This window comes from Olea europaea, unplaced genomic scaffold (genome assembly GCF_002742605.1).
Source record: "Olea europaea var. sylvestris unplaced genomic scaffold, O_europaea_v1 scaffold464, whole genome shotgun sequence".
NCBI classification, from domain to species: domain Eukaryota; kingdom Viridiplantae; phylum Streptophyta; class Magnoliopsida; order Lamiales; family Oleaceae; genus Olea; species Olea europaea.
In genome coordinates, this window is record NW_019262951.1 from 265,053 (window position 1) to 279,208 (window position 14,156).

Consider the following 14,156-nt stretch of genomic DNA (forward strand, 5'->3'; position numbering starts at 1 on the left):
AAAAATACAAAAAACAGATATTATTAAAATATCATATGTAAATCCATACTAGGTAGGAATGTTCTCTCCAATTTAATTGTTTAATTCACTTCGTAAAAATAAAAATGAATGAATGACAGTTGTATTTACAATAATGTGGTCCATTGACCATATACGAAATTCTATAGAGATTTAGATACAACTTTATGTATGTACACGAATGGGATTCATGTTAAAAACTATTTAAGTTAAACATTGAAATGACCCGTCCCGAATCACCCTAGTGGACCAGAAACGTGACGTGCGCCGATAATAGATGCTGACTAGATATCAAATCTATCACCAAGGCTAACTATTTTGTGAAGCCCTGAGTTTTGACTTTAAGGCTTCTTATAACGAAGCCGAGTACGAAGCTCCCATTGCCAGAATAAGAATGGCGGTTGGGCTGGGAATCCCCAGCTTGGTCTTACATAGTGATTCCCAGTTGGCGGTCAACCAGATCAATGGAACGTATCGGGCCAAAGAAGAAATGATGGATAGTTACCTCCAAGTTGTCAGAAGAGAACTCAAAACTTTTAAAGCATGCTTTAGCTTGTTTGGCTACTAGTGAAGGGATTGAGGAATTCGATAGCATTCCTTTGAGGAAGATATCACGGACTGCCATAGAACTAACCAAAGTGACTCTGTGATGATAGATCACAAGCCAACTTGGATGGATGAAATCATCTCCCATCTTAAAACGGGATAGTGTCCTGAAGATACTATCGAAGCAAGAAGACTTTGAACTAGGTCGGCCAGATACACGTTGATGGATAAAGTCCTCTACAAAAGAGGATATTTTGTCTCCCTTTTGAGGTGGTTGAATGAAGAAGAAGCACAGTACGCGTTGTATGATGTACATGAGGGAATGTGTGGAAACCATTTTGGTGGACAATATCTAGCCCACAAAATCCTACACCAAGGATATTTTTGGCCTACAATAAAGCAAGATGCTCTGAATTTTCTGAAGAAATGTAAGAAATGCTAGCATCTCTCCCATCTCAGTAGGATGCCACCATGTGAGTTGAACCCGATAGTTGCCCCTTGGCCCTTTGCTAAGTAGGGGATTGGCTTTATTGGATCTATACCCACGGGGAAGGGTGTGGTTAAGTTAGCTATCATGGCAGTGGACTACTTCACCAAATGGGCCGAGGTGGAACCACTTGCAAAAATCACCAAACAAAAAAATTGACTTCATATGGAAGCATATCGTATGCAGATTCAGTATACTAGACTCAATCCTCATCGACAATGGAAAATAGTTTGACAACGCTCGCCTTTCAAACTTTTGTGAAGAGCTCGGCATCAGAAAACACTTCTCTACTCCAAACCACTCACAAGAAAACGGCCAAGTTGAGGCCATTAACAAGATCATCAAGCACATGCTAAAGGCAAGACTTGATGCACACAAAAGGTGATGGGCCGAGGAGCTTCCTAGTGTGCACTGTGGTTATATCGTATTACCACAAAGACTAGTACGGGAGAGACACAGTTTTCACTGGCCTTTGGTGTGGAAGCTATGATTCCAATAGAACTCAGGATCCCATCATTTCATACCGCTACCTATAGCGAAGGGTAGAACCCAACAGCTCTTCACGGAAAACTCGACCTCATGTAAGAAAAGAGGAATGACGCTAAACTTGGGGATGCTATTTACAAACAGCGAAATGCAATATATTACAACTAAAATGTACGAAAATGAGAATTCAAAGTAGGATCCCTCGTTCTACGAAAGATATTCCTTGCCATGAAGGAGGCAGAAAGTGCATCCATGGGCCTAACTGGGAGGGGCCTTATCTGATAATCAAGATCCTGACAAAAGAAGCACATGAATTGGAAGACTTGATGAATAGGCCTCTATCCCACCCTTGGAATGCCGTACACTTAAGGTAGTATTATCAGTAAATACGAAAAATCTTTTATGTCATTTAAACACAACTTTAATGTTGGTTGCATCAATAAAAGGAACCCCTTATTTTGAAAGTCTTCGATTACATCATTGAGGCCGACCTAAGGTTGCAAGTGCTGCAACACTTGGACGAAATTCTTTCTGAAGAATCGATCAAAGCCCTGCTCCTTGTGCAGGCCAACCTAAGGTTGCAAGTACTGCAACACTTAGACAAAATTCTTCTTGAGGAATCGATCAAAGCCTTGCTCTTTATGGAGGCCGACCTAAGGTTGCATGTGCTGCAGCACTTAGATGAAATTTCTCCTGATGAATCAAACAAAGCCCTATTCCTTGTATAGGCCGACCTAAGGTTGCAAGTGTTGCAACACTCAGACAAAATTCCTCCTAAGGAATCGCTCAAAACCCTGCTCCTTATATAGGTCGTACTAAGGTCGTACATCAAAATTAGTAAAATTATCTTAGAAATATTTGAAAGGAAGCAATTCACTCAAAATCAAAACAAGTTTCCTTGTCTCAATCAAATGCATTGTCAAAGGATTTCAAAAACCATACATCAAAAGAGTTAACCAAATGTAAAATCTTAAGTATATAAGTCAAAGAATCAGGTCGAGGTATCTTAGGGGGCCGGGGGGTCCTGGAGAGCTAAGGTGTTAGGCTCAGATCGGACAACCGAACTCTTGCAATTTCGAATAACCTCTGCAGCTCATTTCTCTGCCCTTCCAGAGACTCCTCCAAGAATGCGTCGGCCTCTCTATGGGGATATGCTTCGTTAACTCCTCCAGGGCCAGATGTATGCATTCTTGGCCAAGGCGTCAAACTCAGAAGATTCTCTCCAGATTTCCACTATCTAGACGACCTTGTCCTTTGCCTCCTCCATTTATTTTATCTCTATTACTGCCCTCATGTTGGCCTTTTCAACCTTTTTAATAGCCTTCGAGACCTTAGCTCTCTTCTCTTCCACCCAAGCTCTCTCTGCTTCATCTTTGTTCTTCTCGATCTCCGCCTGTTGACTAGCCTTTTCTCCCAGGCTTTCAGCACCTCAATTTCTTCTCCAAGTCTAATCTCGATGGACAAGCGAGTATCGAGCTCCACATCCATCTTATTTAGCTTGTCCTCATACTCCTTCTCCTTGGCTACGTATCTCGCCCGCTCCGCTTCCATACCCTCATAAAGCGCAACGGCCTGATCCTTGGCCTCTAGCATCTTCTCCAACTCGACCTTTATCTAATCAAATATAAAAAGATGAGTCACAAACACAGCAAGAGATGCCAACAAAACCACAATGCAAGTATAGAAAAATACCTTATCTACCACTGCCATCATATACAAAATGGATCGATGGCCATGAAGTTGAGCAGTGACCACAGACTCACCAATGGGCATCTCAGCCAAGAAGCTTTGCTCTTTATCAGTCTAGCTTCTAGTCAGCAGATTGGCAGAGTCGCATAGAGGAGAAGGGAATGCAGTTGTCGTCTCCCTCAATGGAGAAGGAGCTCTTAGATAATCCAATAGTATCTCAAGCCGACGTCCCAAAAGCCTATCCAAGCTCGATCTTTGTAAGTCTGGAAACCTCTCTTGTGATCGGGCTGAGCTCGTAGTGACTTCGGCTTGAGGTAGAGTTGGAGATGGAGATGTGTAATGGAAAGAACTTGAGACGAGGTCGGTATCTCCAAAGGTGTAGCCTCTGGGACAATGACATGAGCTAGAGTCATAGAGTGGATCCTCTTCAGAGGTGGAACTTCCTCTTCCGCTTCCTTAGAGGAGGTGACAATCTGAACTGGGGCCTCCCTTTTCTTTCCCTTCATCGCAGCTGCAGCCTTAGCAGCCTTGTAACCCAACATTTCCAAATCTTGAGCTAAAAAATAATAATAAAGATAAAATAAAAATATATATAAATATAGGTCCACACTATACTTAGCTTAAACGAAAGCTAACCAAGCTCTTCCATGAAAAGCCCTCACTGAGCTAGCTGGTAGGGAACTGGATGCACCAACTGTGGTCGGATCTGGGACCTTTGTCTGAATTAAACCCACCTAGAAGAGGTTGGAGTTTGAGATCAAGTATTTTGCTCGACTTCTGTCTGTTCAGCAAAGCTCTTATGTCCTCAACCCGCCTTTGAGTATCTTTTGTCAAACTAGCTTTTTTGTAATCTGCAAAGCAAAGTGAAGGGTTAGTACTTCTTCACCAGTCACGTCAGCTCAAACATCTAAGCACAATCACTTATATAAAGAATGATAGAGTGCAGGAATGATATCTCTCGATTCACTTCGTTGGATGAAACAAACCCATAGAAAAACTCTTCCTTCCACATCTTAATTGAGGAGGGGATATCGAAGACTAAAGGCTGCTCGTCCTCAGCCTAACACTGGTGTACCACTCACCCGAATTCCTCCAATCCTCCTTGAACGTAAGAAGGGAACTAAACTGCCCACACTAAGCTTGGGATTCCCTAACTTATCCCACAGGACTGGAGTGGCAATTAGAGTCCGCCACCTGTTGGGAATTAATTGGGTGGGAGCTATTTCCCAAAAAGAGAGAAACTTTCAAATTACTCTAGGAATATGTAGCCTTAGCCCGGCGTGTAAAATGGCTGAGTTTAAGGCGACCTATCCTACTGGAGGAGAGTCAGACCAGTCGGAGGGTTCTAGGATTATCATTAATACTGAGCTAGGAATATCATACTTAGCACACAAGCTAAGTAACATATCAGCAGTCACTGCTGATGTATATGAGCTCGCCCCATACTCCAAAACATTCCCCTCGCTGCCTCCATGGGATCCGACCTCCTCTCCTGACAATTTTCCATCTAATTTCATGTTGGCAGGGTGTTCTAAATCTATTGGGTTAACGATCAAGATAGGGACATGGGTTAGGATCTCTCGACAACTAGACAATGAGTTAGAGGTGGAAGGTATGGTCTCTTCCTATTCGTTTCCCCAAGAGTTCACTCTAGACTCGTTAGAGCCCATGAAAGAGGTAAAATAGAAGGAATGAAGAAAGAGAATAGAAGAATACTTGGGGTCTTGGACCTGATGGCCTCACTCAAAAAATGGAAGAAATAGCGCGAAGAGAATTCCTCGTTTCTACGAAGAAAGAATGTTTGTGTAAAGTAAAAAAGTAAAATGAGAAGCCAAAAGGTATTTAAAAACAAGGAATGCAAAAAGACTTCACTCCGGTTGTTAGATGAATAAAAGGAGGGAAAATAAGTGGTTCAGATTAACACAGCCCAAAACTACACCATTTTGGGCAAAACTTCTACAAGAAGCCAACATATATGCTAGACAGCTCAAGCTGGTAAAAATGGGACACATGGCACTGCAATAAATGCACTTCTTGAGAAGAGGACCAGCCAATCGATGAGGTATGTCCTCCATTGGAGAAGAACTGACCTGGGGGTGACCGTGGACCCAGATCGCCGATCTCAAGATAAATCAACCGTAGGCACCATTTCAACATATGCGAGTTCGGTCATAAAAATTCAGCTCGGCATCCTATCACCATCATCTCGAGAAAACATCATAATTACCTCCTGCCACATCGCCCTCTCAATCACATACACGTGTAGAAGATGACGTCATTATCGCCCATGAACACCAATCTGAAGCCTCAAACCTTTAAATCATCTGCGAGTCATCATTACCTGTAAATGACACTGGCACATGGCCACCGGCCTCATCGTCCAATCACAAGAGAAATCTCAACCCGACTTTCGAGCTCGGTCTTGTTCTTGATTTGATTGACTTGATGTAATTTTGGCTATAGTCATGTATAAATAGTAGAGAAATGGTTTTGTGAACGTTAAGTGGACTTTCACACAAACACTCCATATAATTAAGTCTTATTGATATGCAAATGCAATTTTCATAATAACAAGGGAAATCGCCCCTCTTTCTTAAAGTTGACTCAAGATTAACCCCTACAAATTTTGACGTCAACACATTGAAATTTTTGCACTTGTATTAGGTTATTCTATTATTTTCCTTCACATCATATGATTTTCATTTAATAGAATTTTGCATTCTACTATTTTTTCCAAATATTATGTCATGAATGACTTCCTTCCTGGTTCGAAACTCTTATAATATCAGCAGCTAACTGAAGTTCGAGTCAAAACCTTTACCCCAATGTAGTATAATCATGATTAAGATACAATTATGTGAAGCAATAATGCTAGAGACTTTGAATAGCTTGTGGACGCTACCAAAACCTTAACTTTTTTCTTAATCTTTCACTTTAGGAATTTGTCAAAATTCGAAAACTAAAATGCGATAGGAAGACTGTTAGAAACCAAAACTGTGTAAACAAAAAAAGAGAGAGCTATTAATGCACATGCAAACTTGGAACCATCGTCAGTTGAGTAACATCTTTTTTCTATATATATATATATATATATATATATATATATATATTTTAAAGTATAACACGAATCTTATATTTCATTGTTGAATATTGATAATTATCTTTTGGAGTTTTCATCATACTTTACTACCTTTTTCTATTTTCCTTGTATCTTGATAAATGAATCTTTTGTTATTTTTGTAGTCGCAATATCTTTCTCTGCATTTAACCACAGAAAAAATGAAAGGCAATAGAAAAAAAATTGCATTAGTAGTGTATATTAGGCCACATACATGAGTTCAATTCACAGTAATTACATGATTGACAATCATAATTTGCTTATTCAACTACTTCTCTTTGTCATATTACAGTTTCAGTATTTTACACGTTTAATTATATTCATGTTTTGGACTCCCTTCCAAAACTATGCCTATAAAAATGTCTCTACTAGCTGGACAAAAGAATATGTCTGGCCAAGGCGATGTGATTAATGGCAGTTGGACTGTATATATCCCATTGGACTGCCATTCTCAACCCTCGACCCGACGACTTAGCGCTAGGCTTATGTGGGAGGTGGCATGTGAGCCCTTACATTGAGATATGGACGATAAAACTCGTGGGATAGGACCTGGTATGTCATTTGCCAATTATGTATTGGAAAAGGATTCCGATATTGGGGTGATTGGTTTTGTTCCTTGCACTTTTGCCTGATCTTTTATATCCGATTGGATATAAGGCTCACCTCTCTATGCTATATTCATGAAGAGGTCTAAGGCGGCATTGGAAGATGGAGGTGAAATTCAGGCGCTTTTTTGGTATCAAGGTGAGAGTGACACAAAGTGTTAGGAAATATGTAATTGGCAAATCTGTGACCAAGGACCAAAATGTAATAATTGTAAAGTCAAGGATTAAAATGTCATAATTGTAAGGTCAAGAACCAAAGTGTCAAATGTCCAATAGTTCAGGGACTTGAGTTGCAATTAATCAAAGTGTTGAAGGCTAGGTCTAGGGTTGTGATGGATGCCTCGAAGTTGCAAACGGCGCGAGATTTCGCTAGACTCACGCCATGATCTCGCTCGAGCCACGATTGCAGAACCAATGTCGCTAGATCCTCGCTAGCAGGTCGCTCGAGCGAAGTGGACGTCGCTCGAGTCACGCTGGTCCCTCGCTCGAGCGACCTATTTATCTGGGCAACATTAAATTTAAAAGCTCGCGAATTTTTGACGTGCTACAAGACCATATGTTGAGCCATATAAATACGATTCGTCTCCTTCGAGTTGGATACAGAGGAAATACACATTGAAGCCATATTATTGATTCTCTCTAAAATCCTTGAAGATCTAAATCCTCGATAAGCAAAAACATCACACCCTGAAACACCAAAACACCACCTTCTCTAAATCATATAAAACTTCCAGAAGATCCTCAGATTGAAGATTCGGGAAGAACTTGCTTGAAGAGTGGGAGTGCTTGACGATTCACGGGAAGTAGAAGTCACACAAGGCTGGGATGGTAGCACAGATCTGCTAGATCCAGGAGAGTCTTGTTCTCAAACAGTAAGGAGGTCAGAAAATTGAGGGGATCAATTGTTCTGACGTACTGTAAGTTACCTTCTACAAATAGTGGATCTCTACTGGCTTGTGCCCGGAGTTTTTACCCAGTTGGGGTTTCTCCGTCAACATTCGTTGTGTTGGATCAATTGTTCTGACGTACTGTAAGTTACCTTCTACAAATAGTGGATCTCTACTGGCTTGTGCCCGGAGTTTTTACCCAGTTGGGGTTTCTCCGTCAACATTCGTTGTGTTCTTTTATTGCTTTAATTTATTTATTGTTACCGGTAATTCAACATAGGTAATTAAGACATGTGAATGAATCTGGACAAACTTTAATTCTTGTGACTTGTTGCACGAATTAATTGATAATTTTTTTAATTCCGCATGAACACCTATTCACCCCCCCTCTAGGTGTTAGTTGGGTCGAACGTAAGGTTTTTCAAGTGGTATCGGAGCTAAATCTCGAGTCCTGACCCATAGCTGTCTAGATGAGTCAATCACTGTCTGTACCTCCGTTTTTCGACGGAAGTAATTATGCGTATTGGAAAGTTAGAATGCGTGCATTCCTCAAATCATTAGATGAGCATGTGTGGATTAGTGTTCAAAATGGTTGGAAACCTCCCTCTAGTATCGTATCAGGAAACATTCATCTCACTGACATATCATTGTGGACTAAAGATGAGTTAGCTGCATGTAACTGGAATAGTAAGGGAATTCATGCATTATTCATGGCACTATCACCAGAAGAGTTTAGGCGAGTCTCTATGTGCGAAACTGCTAAAGAGGTTTGGGACATTCTCGAAACAACACATGAGGGAACTAAAATAGTAAAAAACTCAAAACTGCAAATGCTAGCTTCTAGGTTTGAAGAAGTGAGAATGAAAGATGATGAAACATTTGATGAGTTTTACGCTAAGCTAAATGACATAGTTAACTCGAGTTTCAACCTAGGTGAGAGAATTCCCGAGACCAAGATAGTGAGAAAGGTACTTAGATCCCTACCTGAGAGATTTAGGCCTAAAGTCACTGCTATTGAGGAAAGTAAGGACCTAGATGAAGTTAAGATCGAAGAATTGGTAGGATCATTGCAAACCTATGAACTCACTCTCTCACAACACCAATGTGGTGCTCTAGGACACACTAGGTCTAGATGTTACAAGTTAGGCAATGAGCGTAGAAGTCAAAACATTCCTAGTCAGGTTAGCTTTCTGTCTAATCAGGTTAGTCATCTGACTGAGATGCTTACTAAGCTAACTAAGAGTAACTTGTCGCCTAAAAGGATTTGGGTCAAAAAGGGTGATTTAATTAGACTATCAGGTCAAGAGAAATGCCTTGTTGCTAATGTTGCATTAAAAGCTCAAAATTCTAGTATGTGGTACCTTGATAGTGCATGTTCTAGACATATGTGTGGTAATAAATCTTTGTTTACTACTCTTGATGAATGTAATGGTGGTATGGTTACTTTTGGAGATGGGGGCTCTGCACCTATTCTCGGCAAAGGTACCGTACAAATGCTTGGTTTGCCTGTGATTTCTAATGTGCTATATGTGGAAGGTTTAAAATCAAATTTGCTAAGCATCAGTCAAATCTGTGATGATGATTTTGAGGTTAGTTTTGTGCAGAAGAGATGTACTGTATATGATTCATCCGGTGGGGTAGTCCTTGAAGGGGTTAGAACATCCGACAATTGTTATGGGGTACTACCTAATTCTAACTATGTAGCCATCGGGGAAAATGGAGATGAAAATTAAGAAATAGAAATTCAAGAAGATGGAAATTAACAAGGAAAACAAACCAATATGGAAGGCTCAAACACGAAAATGATTCGTTGTCCTCAAACGATATTTGCCCTTTCTCATATACAAATTTGGTGCTTAAAAGGTTTTATGGCAAATAGTTCGTAGGATTTATCAAGCCTTGTTGTAGAAAATCACAAAAGCACAAACTGTGTGTGGACCATGTCAACTAGGTAAACAACTTAAGGGGAGACATAAGAAGACCACTAAAATTCTGACTAAAAGACCACTGGAATTGATTCACATGGATTTAATGGGACCCTCTAGGACCGAGAGTTTAGGTGGTAAGCGTTACATCCTTGTCGTTGTAGATGACTTTTCGAGGTTTACTTGGATAGAGTTGCTTAGGGAAAAATCTGATGCTTGTGACCTTATTAAGTCTCTGTGTAAACGGCTTAGCAATGAACTGAATCTCAAAGTGTCTAGGATGCGTAGTGACCATGGAAAAGAATTTGAGAACTTCAACCTTGAGAGTTTTTGTATGGATGAAGGGATAATGCAGGAGTTCTCTTCCCCTATCACTCCGCAACAAAATGGGGTGGTTGAAAGGAAGAATTGTGTCCTTCAGGATATGGCTAGAGCCATGCTTCATGGCAAGGAATTAGCCCTACACTTTTGGGGAGAAGCTATTAACACTGCATGCCACATAGTTAATAGAGTCTACCTTAGACCCAAGACTGATCAGACACCCTATGAAATTCTTAAGGGTAAGAAGCCTACTGTTAAGTATATTCGAATATTTGGGAGTAAGTGCTACATTTTGCGGGATCGAGAGAGCTTGGGTAAGTTTGAATCAAAAAGTGATGAAGGGATCTTCCTGGGGTACTCGAGGAATAGCCGTGCATTTAGAGTGTATAACTCACGTACCCGTGTGGTGATGGAGTCTATAAATGTTGTGATAGATGATGGTGTGAGTGAGGGGGAGAGTGCTAAAAATTGTGATAAAGATGGTGATCGTTTGGTTTCCAATGATCCTACTGAACTACCTGTGCTTGAAACATCTGAAAAGGAAACACTTCTAGATAAACATTCTAAGGAACCATCAACTAGGGTTAAATCTAACCATCCTTAGGATAATATCATTGGGGATCTAGATGAAGGGATGAGACTTCGTAGGAGAGTATTGAATAATCTAGCATACACTAGCTATGTGTCTCAAGTCGAGCCTAAGAAAGTTGAAGAGGCTCTTAGTGATGAGTGTTGGGTAAATGCAATGCATGAGGAGCTAAATCAATTTGCTTGGAATAATGTGTGGATATTAGTTCCCAGACCAAAAAATTGCAATGTGATCGGTACCAAGTGGATCTTTAAGAACAAGACAGATGACCAGGGTACTATTACTAGGAATAAGGCAAGATTAGTTGCTCAGGGGTATACTCAGGTTGAGGGGATTGATTTTGATGAGACTTTTGCCCCTGTTGCACGACTTGAGTCGATTAGGATTCTGCTGGCTGTTGCATGTACCTTAGGGTTCAAGTTGCATCAAATGGATGTTAAAAGTGCCTTCTTGAATGGACTTCTTCAGGAAGAAGTTTATGTGGAACAACCTAAGGGATTTGTTGATCCAAAATTTCCCCACTATGTCTACAAGCTTCACAAAACCCTTTATGGTCTGAAGCAAGCTCCTAGAGCTTGGTATGAGAGACTCACATCTTATCTTGAGGAACATGGGTTCTCTCAAGGTGGTGCAGACAGGACCTTATTCATTAGACATATAGAAGAAAACTTTACCATTGCTCAGATCTATGTCGATGACATCATTTTTGGGTCTCCTCTAGAGTCTTTAGCGATTGAGTTTGCTGAGTGTCTGCAGAGAGAGTTTGAGATGAGTATGGTTGGGGAGTTGAGCTACTTTTTAGGACTTCAGGTACGTCAGACAGAGGATGGACTGTTTATCTCACAGTCTAAGTATGCTAGGGATTTGGTTAAGAGATTTGGGTTAGATAATAAGAAACATACTAGGACACCGATGAGTACCAGCTTGAAGTTAGGTCGTGATCCTTCTGGTAAAAGTGTAGATCCTTCCCTATATCGTAGCATGATAGGTAGTCTTCTATATCTTACAGCTACTAGGCCCGACATTGCTTTTAGTGTAGGAGTGTGTGCTCGTTTTCAGGCTTACATGGGTAGCAATCTCGTAGCTTGGCTAAGTAAGAAACAAAACTCAATATCCTTATCCACGGCAGAGGCCGAATACATAGCTGCAGGGAGTTGCTGTACTCAGCTTCTTTGGATGAAACAAATGCTTAGTGATTATGGGATTAGTCAAGGGACTATGACTATCTTTTGTGATAATACAAGTGCGATTAACATTTCTAAGAATCCCATTCAGCACTCTCGTACAAAACACATCGATATACGACATTATTTCATTCGAGAGCTGGTTGAATCACAAGTTGTTTCCCTCGATCATGTGTCTACTGAGAATCAATTGGCTGACCTACTTACAAAATCGCTAGATGGGTTGAGGTTCGAATCGCTTCGGTCGGCTGTAGGTGTTAGTTCACCTATTTGATCATGTGTTCATACACATTCATACCTTCATCACATTGCATATGTGTTGCATGTTTGTGTGTTTGTTTAGTCTTAGTTTGCAAGTTTTATTTGTGTGTTTCAATAAAAAAAAAAAAAATTTTTGATTGAGGTTTTGATTATGTGTGTGCCTTATATGCTTTGACTCTGACATGTGCATTTAGACTCGTACTCTTTTATTCATCATATGTACGACTCTGAGGTTCCATCTAAGTTCACTCTGTCTGTGGAGTTTTGGTATATGGCTCGTCATTCACCTTTGCACAGTGCGCACTGTAGTCCTGTAAATGAGACTTGACCGCATGGGTGAGACTTGAGATGGTGGTCTACTATGATTGGGGTTGTGTGTCCATTTGACTTGATCTAGGACGAGTGTCACCTAATCATAGTGTCTTTCCCCACGTTTATTGTATGTTGTCAAACTTTTGCTATGTTTGGGGCCTATTTGACTCGAACTATTAAGCCCGAGGGGTTTTTAACCTGGTGCCCTAAGGTCGTCTGGCTTGGGAGTCACCGGCCCAACGTTCGCTACGGGGGTCATTTCTGTCGCCTAATGAGGTTAGCATTGCACTTAAGTTCGCTTGTTTTAAAAAAAAAAACATGAGATCATAAAGTTAGGGGGAGTACAAATGTGACATTTGTATCATTTGATATAGGTCCTCGTGGTATTGGATTTGATTGTCACTTGGTCGACATACACCTTTGTTTGGTTAGCTTCACGTGTCCCTTCTCACTAATTTAAGGTTTTGAGTCTAGCTTGCATGGACTACGTGGCACTTTTCACGGTGTTGGTCTGTATACACTTGACTCCACGGGTATTTGATCTCTGTGTGGACTTATGTTCTGTCTATATGCTGGGTATCGAGTTTGTGACTTTATGTTTTTGTTTGGGCTCGATTGCATATTCGGTTCCACATGTTAAAGTTTTGAAATTCGGGGCTATTTTCGTAAATTTCCTACTGTTATGCCATTTTTCGAAGAATTCAAAATCTTAGTGCTATTTTTGACAATTGCCTTTTCGCTCGAGTCTCGTTTATACCTCACTCGAGCGTCATTAACAGAACACTCTCGCTCTAGATTCGCTGACTGTCTCGCTCGAGCGACAGTGTGGGTTTTTCAATTCCTGGTTCATTTCACGCATTTAAGTTTTCAAATTTAGCCTCCGTTTTCATCCGTTTCTTCTTTTGAGCTGACATTTCTTCCCCAAATCTTCTAAATTGATTGTTTCGAAGTAATAACACCCAATTTCAACATCAAAATTCCATTTTGAACGTCAATTGAGGTAGGTTTTTCCATTTGTTTTCATTTTTTTTGTTTTTTTTATTTTTCCTCATCTCTTTCCATTTTGTTTGATTCATTGCTTCTATTACATGAGTTCATAGCCTCTAGCATGTTTAGCATCGTTGGATTGAAGTTTCTTGCATGTTGAATTCATGTATTACATAGCATTGTGTGATTTTTGCTTGATTTGTGCTTGTATTTTACTTATGTTTTGTGTGATTTTCATCCATGTTCATCGCTTTGGTTCCTCCATTCCGTAACTCCGTTTTGCGTGTGGTTTGTTTCTTTGTGAAGAGCATGTTTCCTAGTTTGTGAGTTTGTGTTTGATTGCATGGTTACGTCTCTTGTGTGCTTGGAAATTCGTGCCGAAGTGTCGCACGCCACATGTTCGATGAATTGACTTAACTATTTCTGTCCTTCTTTGGCATGGTTGGTTCTTTTTCTTTTTGCATTTTTTTCTCCATTGGAATTGTGTGCATATTCTTAGTCGAGTGTCAGGGTCGTGATAACTTTTGTCTTAGGGTCGATCGCATTTTTCGATGTCTTATTTTTGTGTCTCATTTGTGTGCACGGTGTGCCATGTCACATTGCATCGTTTCACGTGCATTTTTCATGTATCTCATTTATTGCTTCTTTACGTGTGCCAGATGGCCCGTAAGCGATCACGTCCCTCTTCCCAGCCAGCTAGTGGTTCTCCGTCGTACAGTCGATCGCGATTCATTTCTGCCA

The 14,156-nt window shown here is 40.5% G+C and overlaps 1 protein-coding gene across 1 annotated transcript; it reads left to right on the forward strand.

Moving 5' to 3' along the window:
• The first annotated feature begins 8,306 nt into the window (after positions 1-8,306).
• Positions 8,307-9,569, forward strand: LOC111388180. Its single transcript, XM_023012864.1, has one exon. The coding sequence runs from the start codon at positions 8,307-8,309 to the stop codon at positions 9,567-9,569; it is 1,263 nt and encodes a 420-aa protein (XP_022868632.1).
• Positions 9,570-14,156: the final 4,587 nt, after the last annotated feature.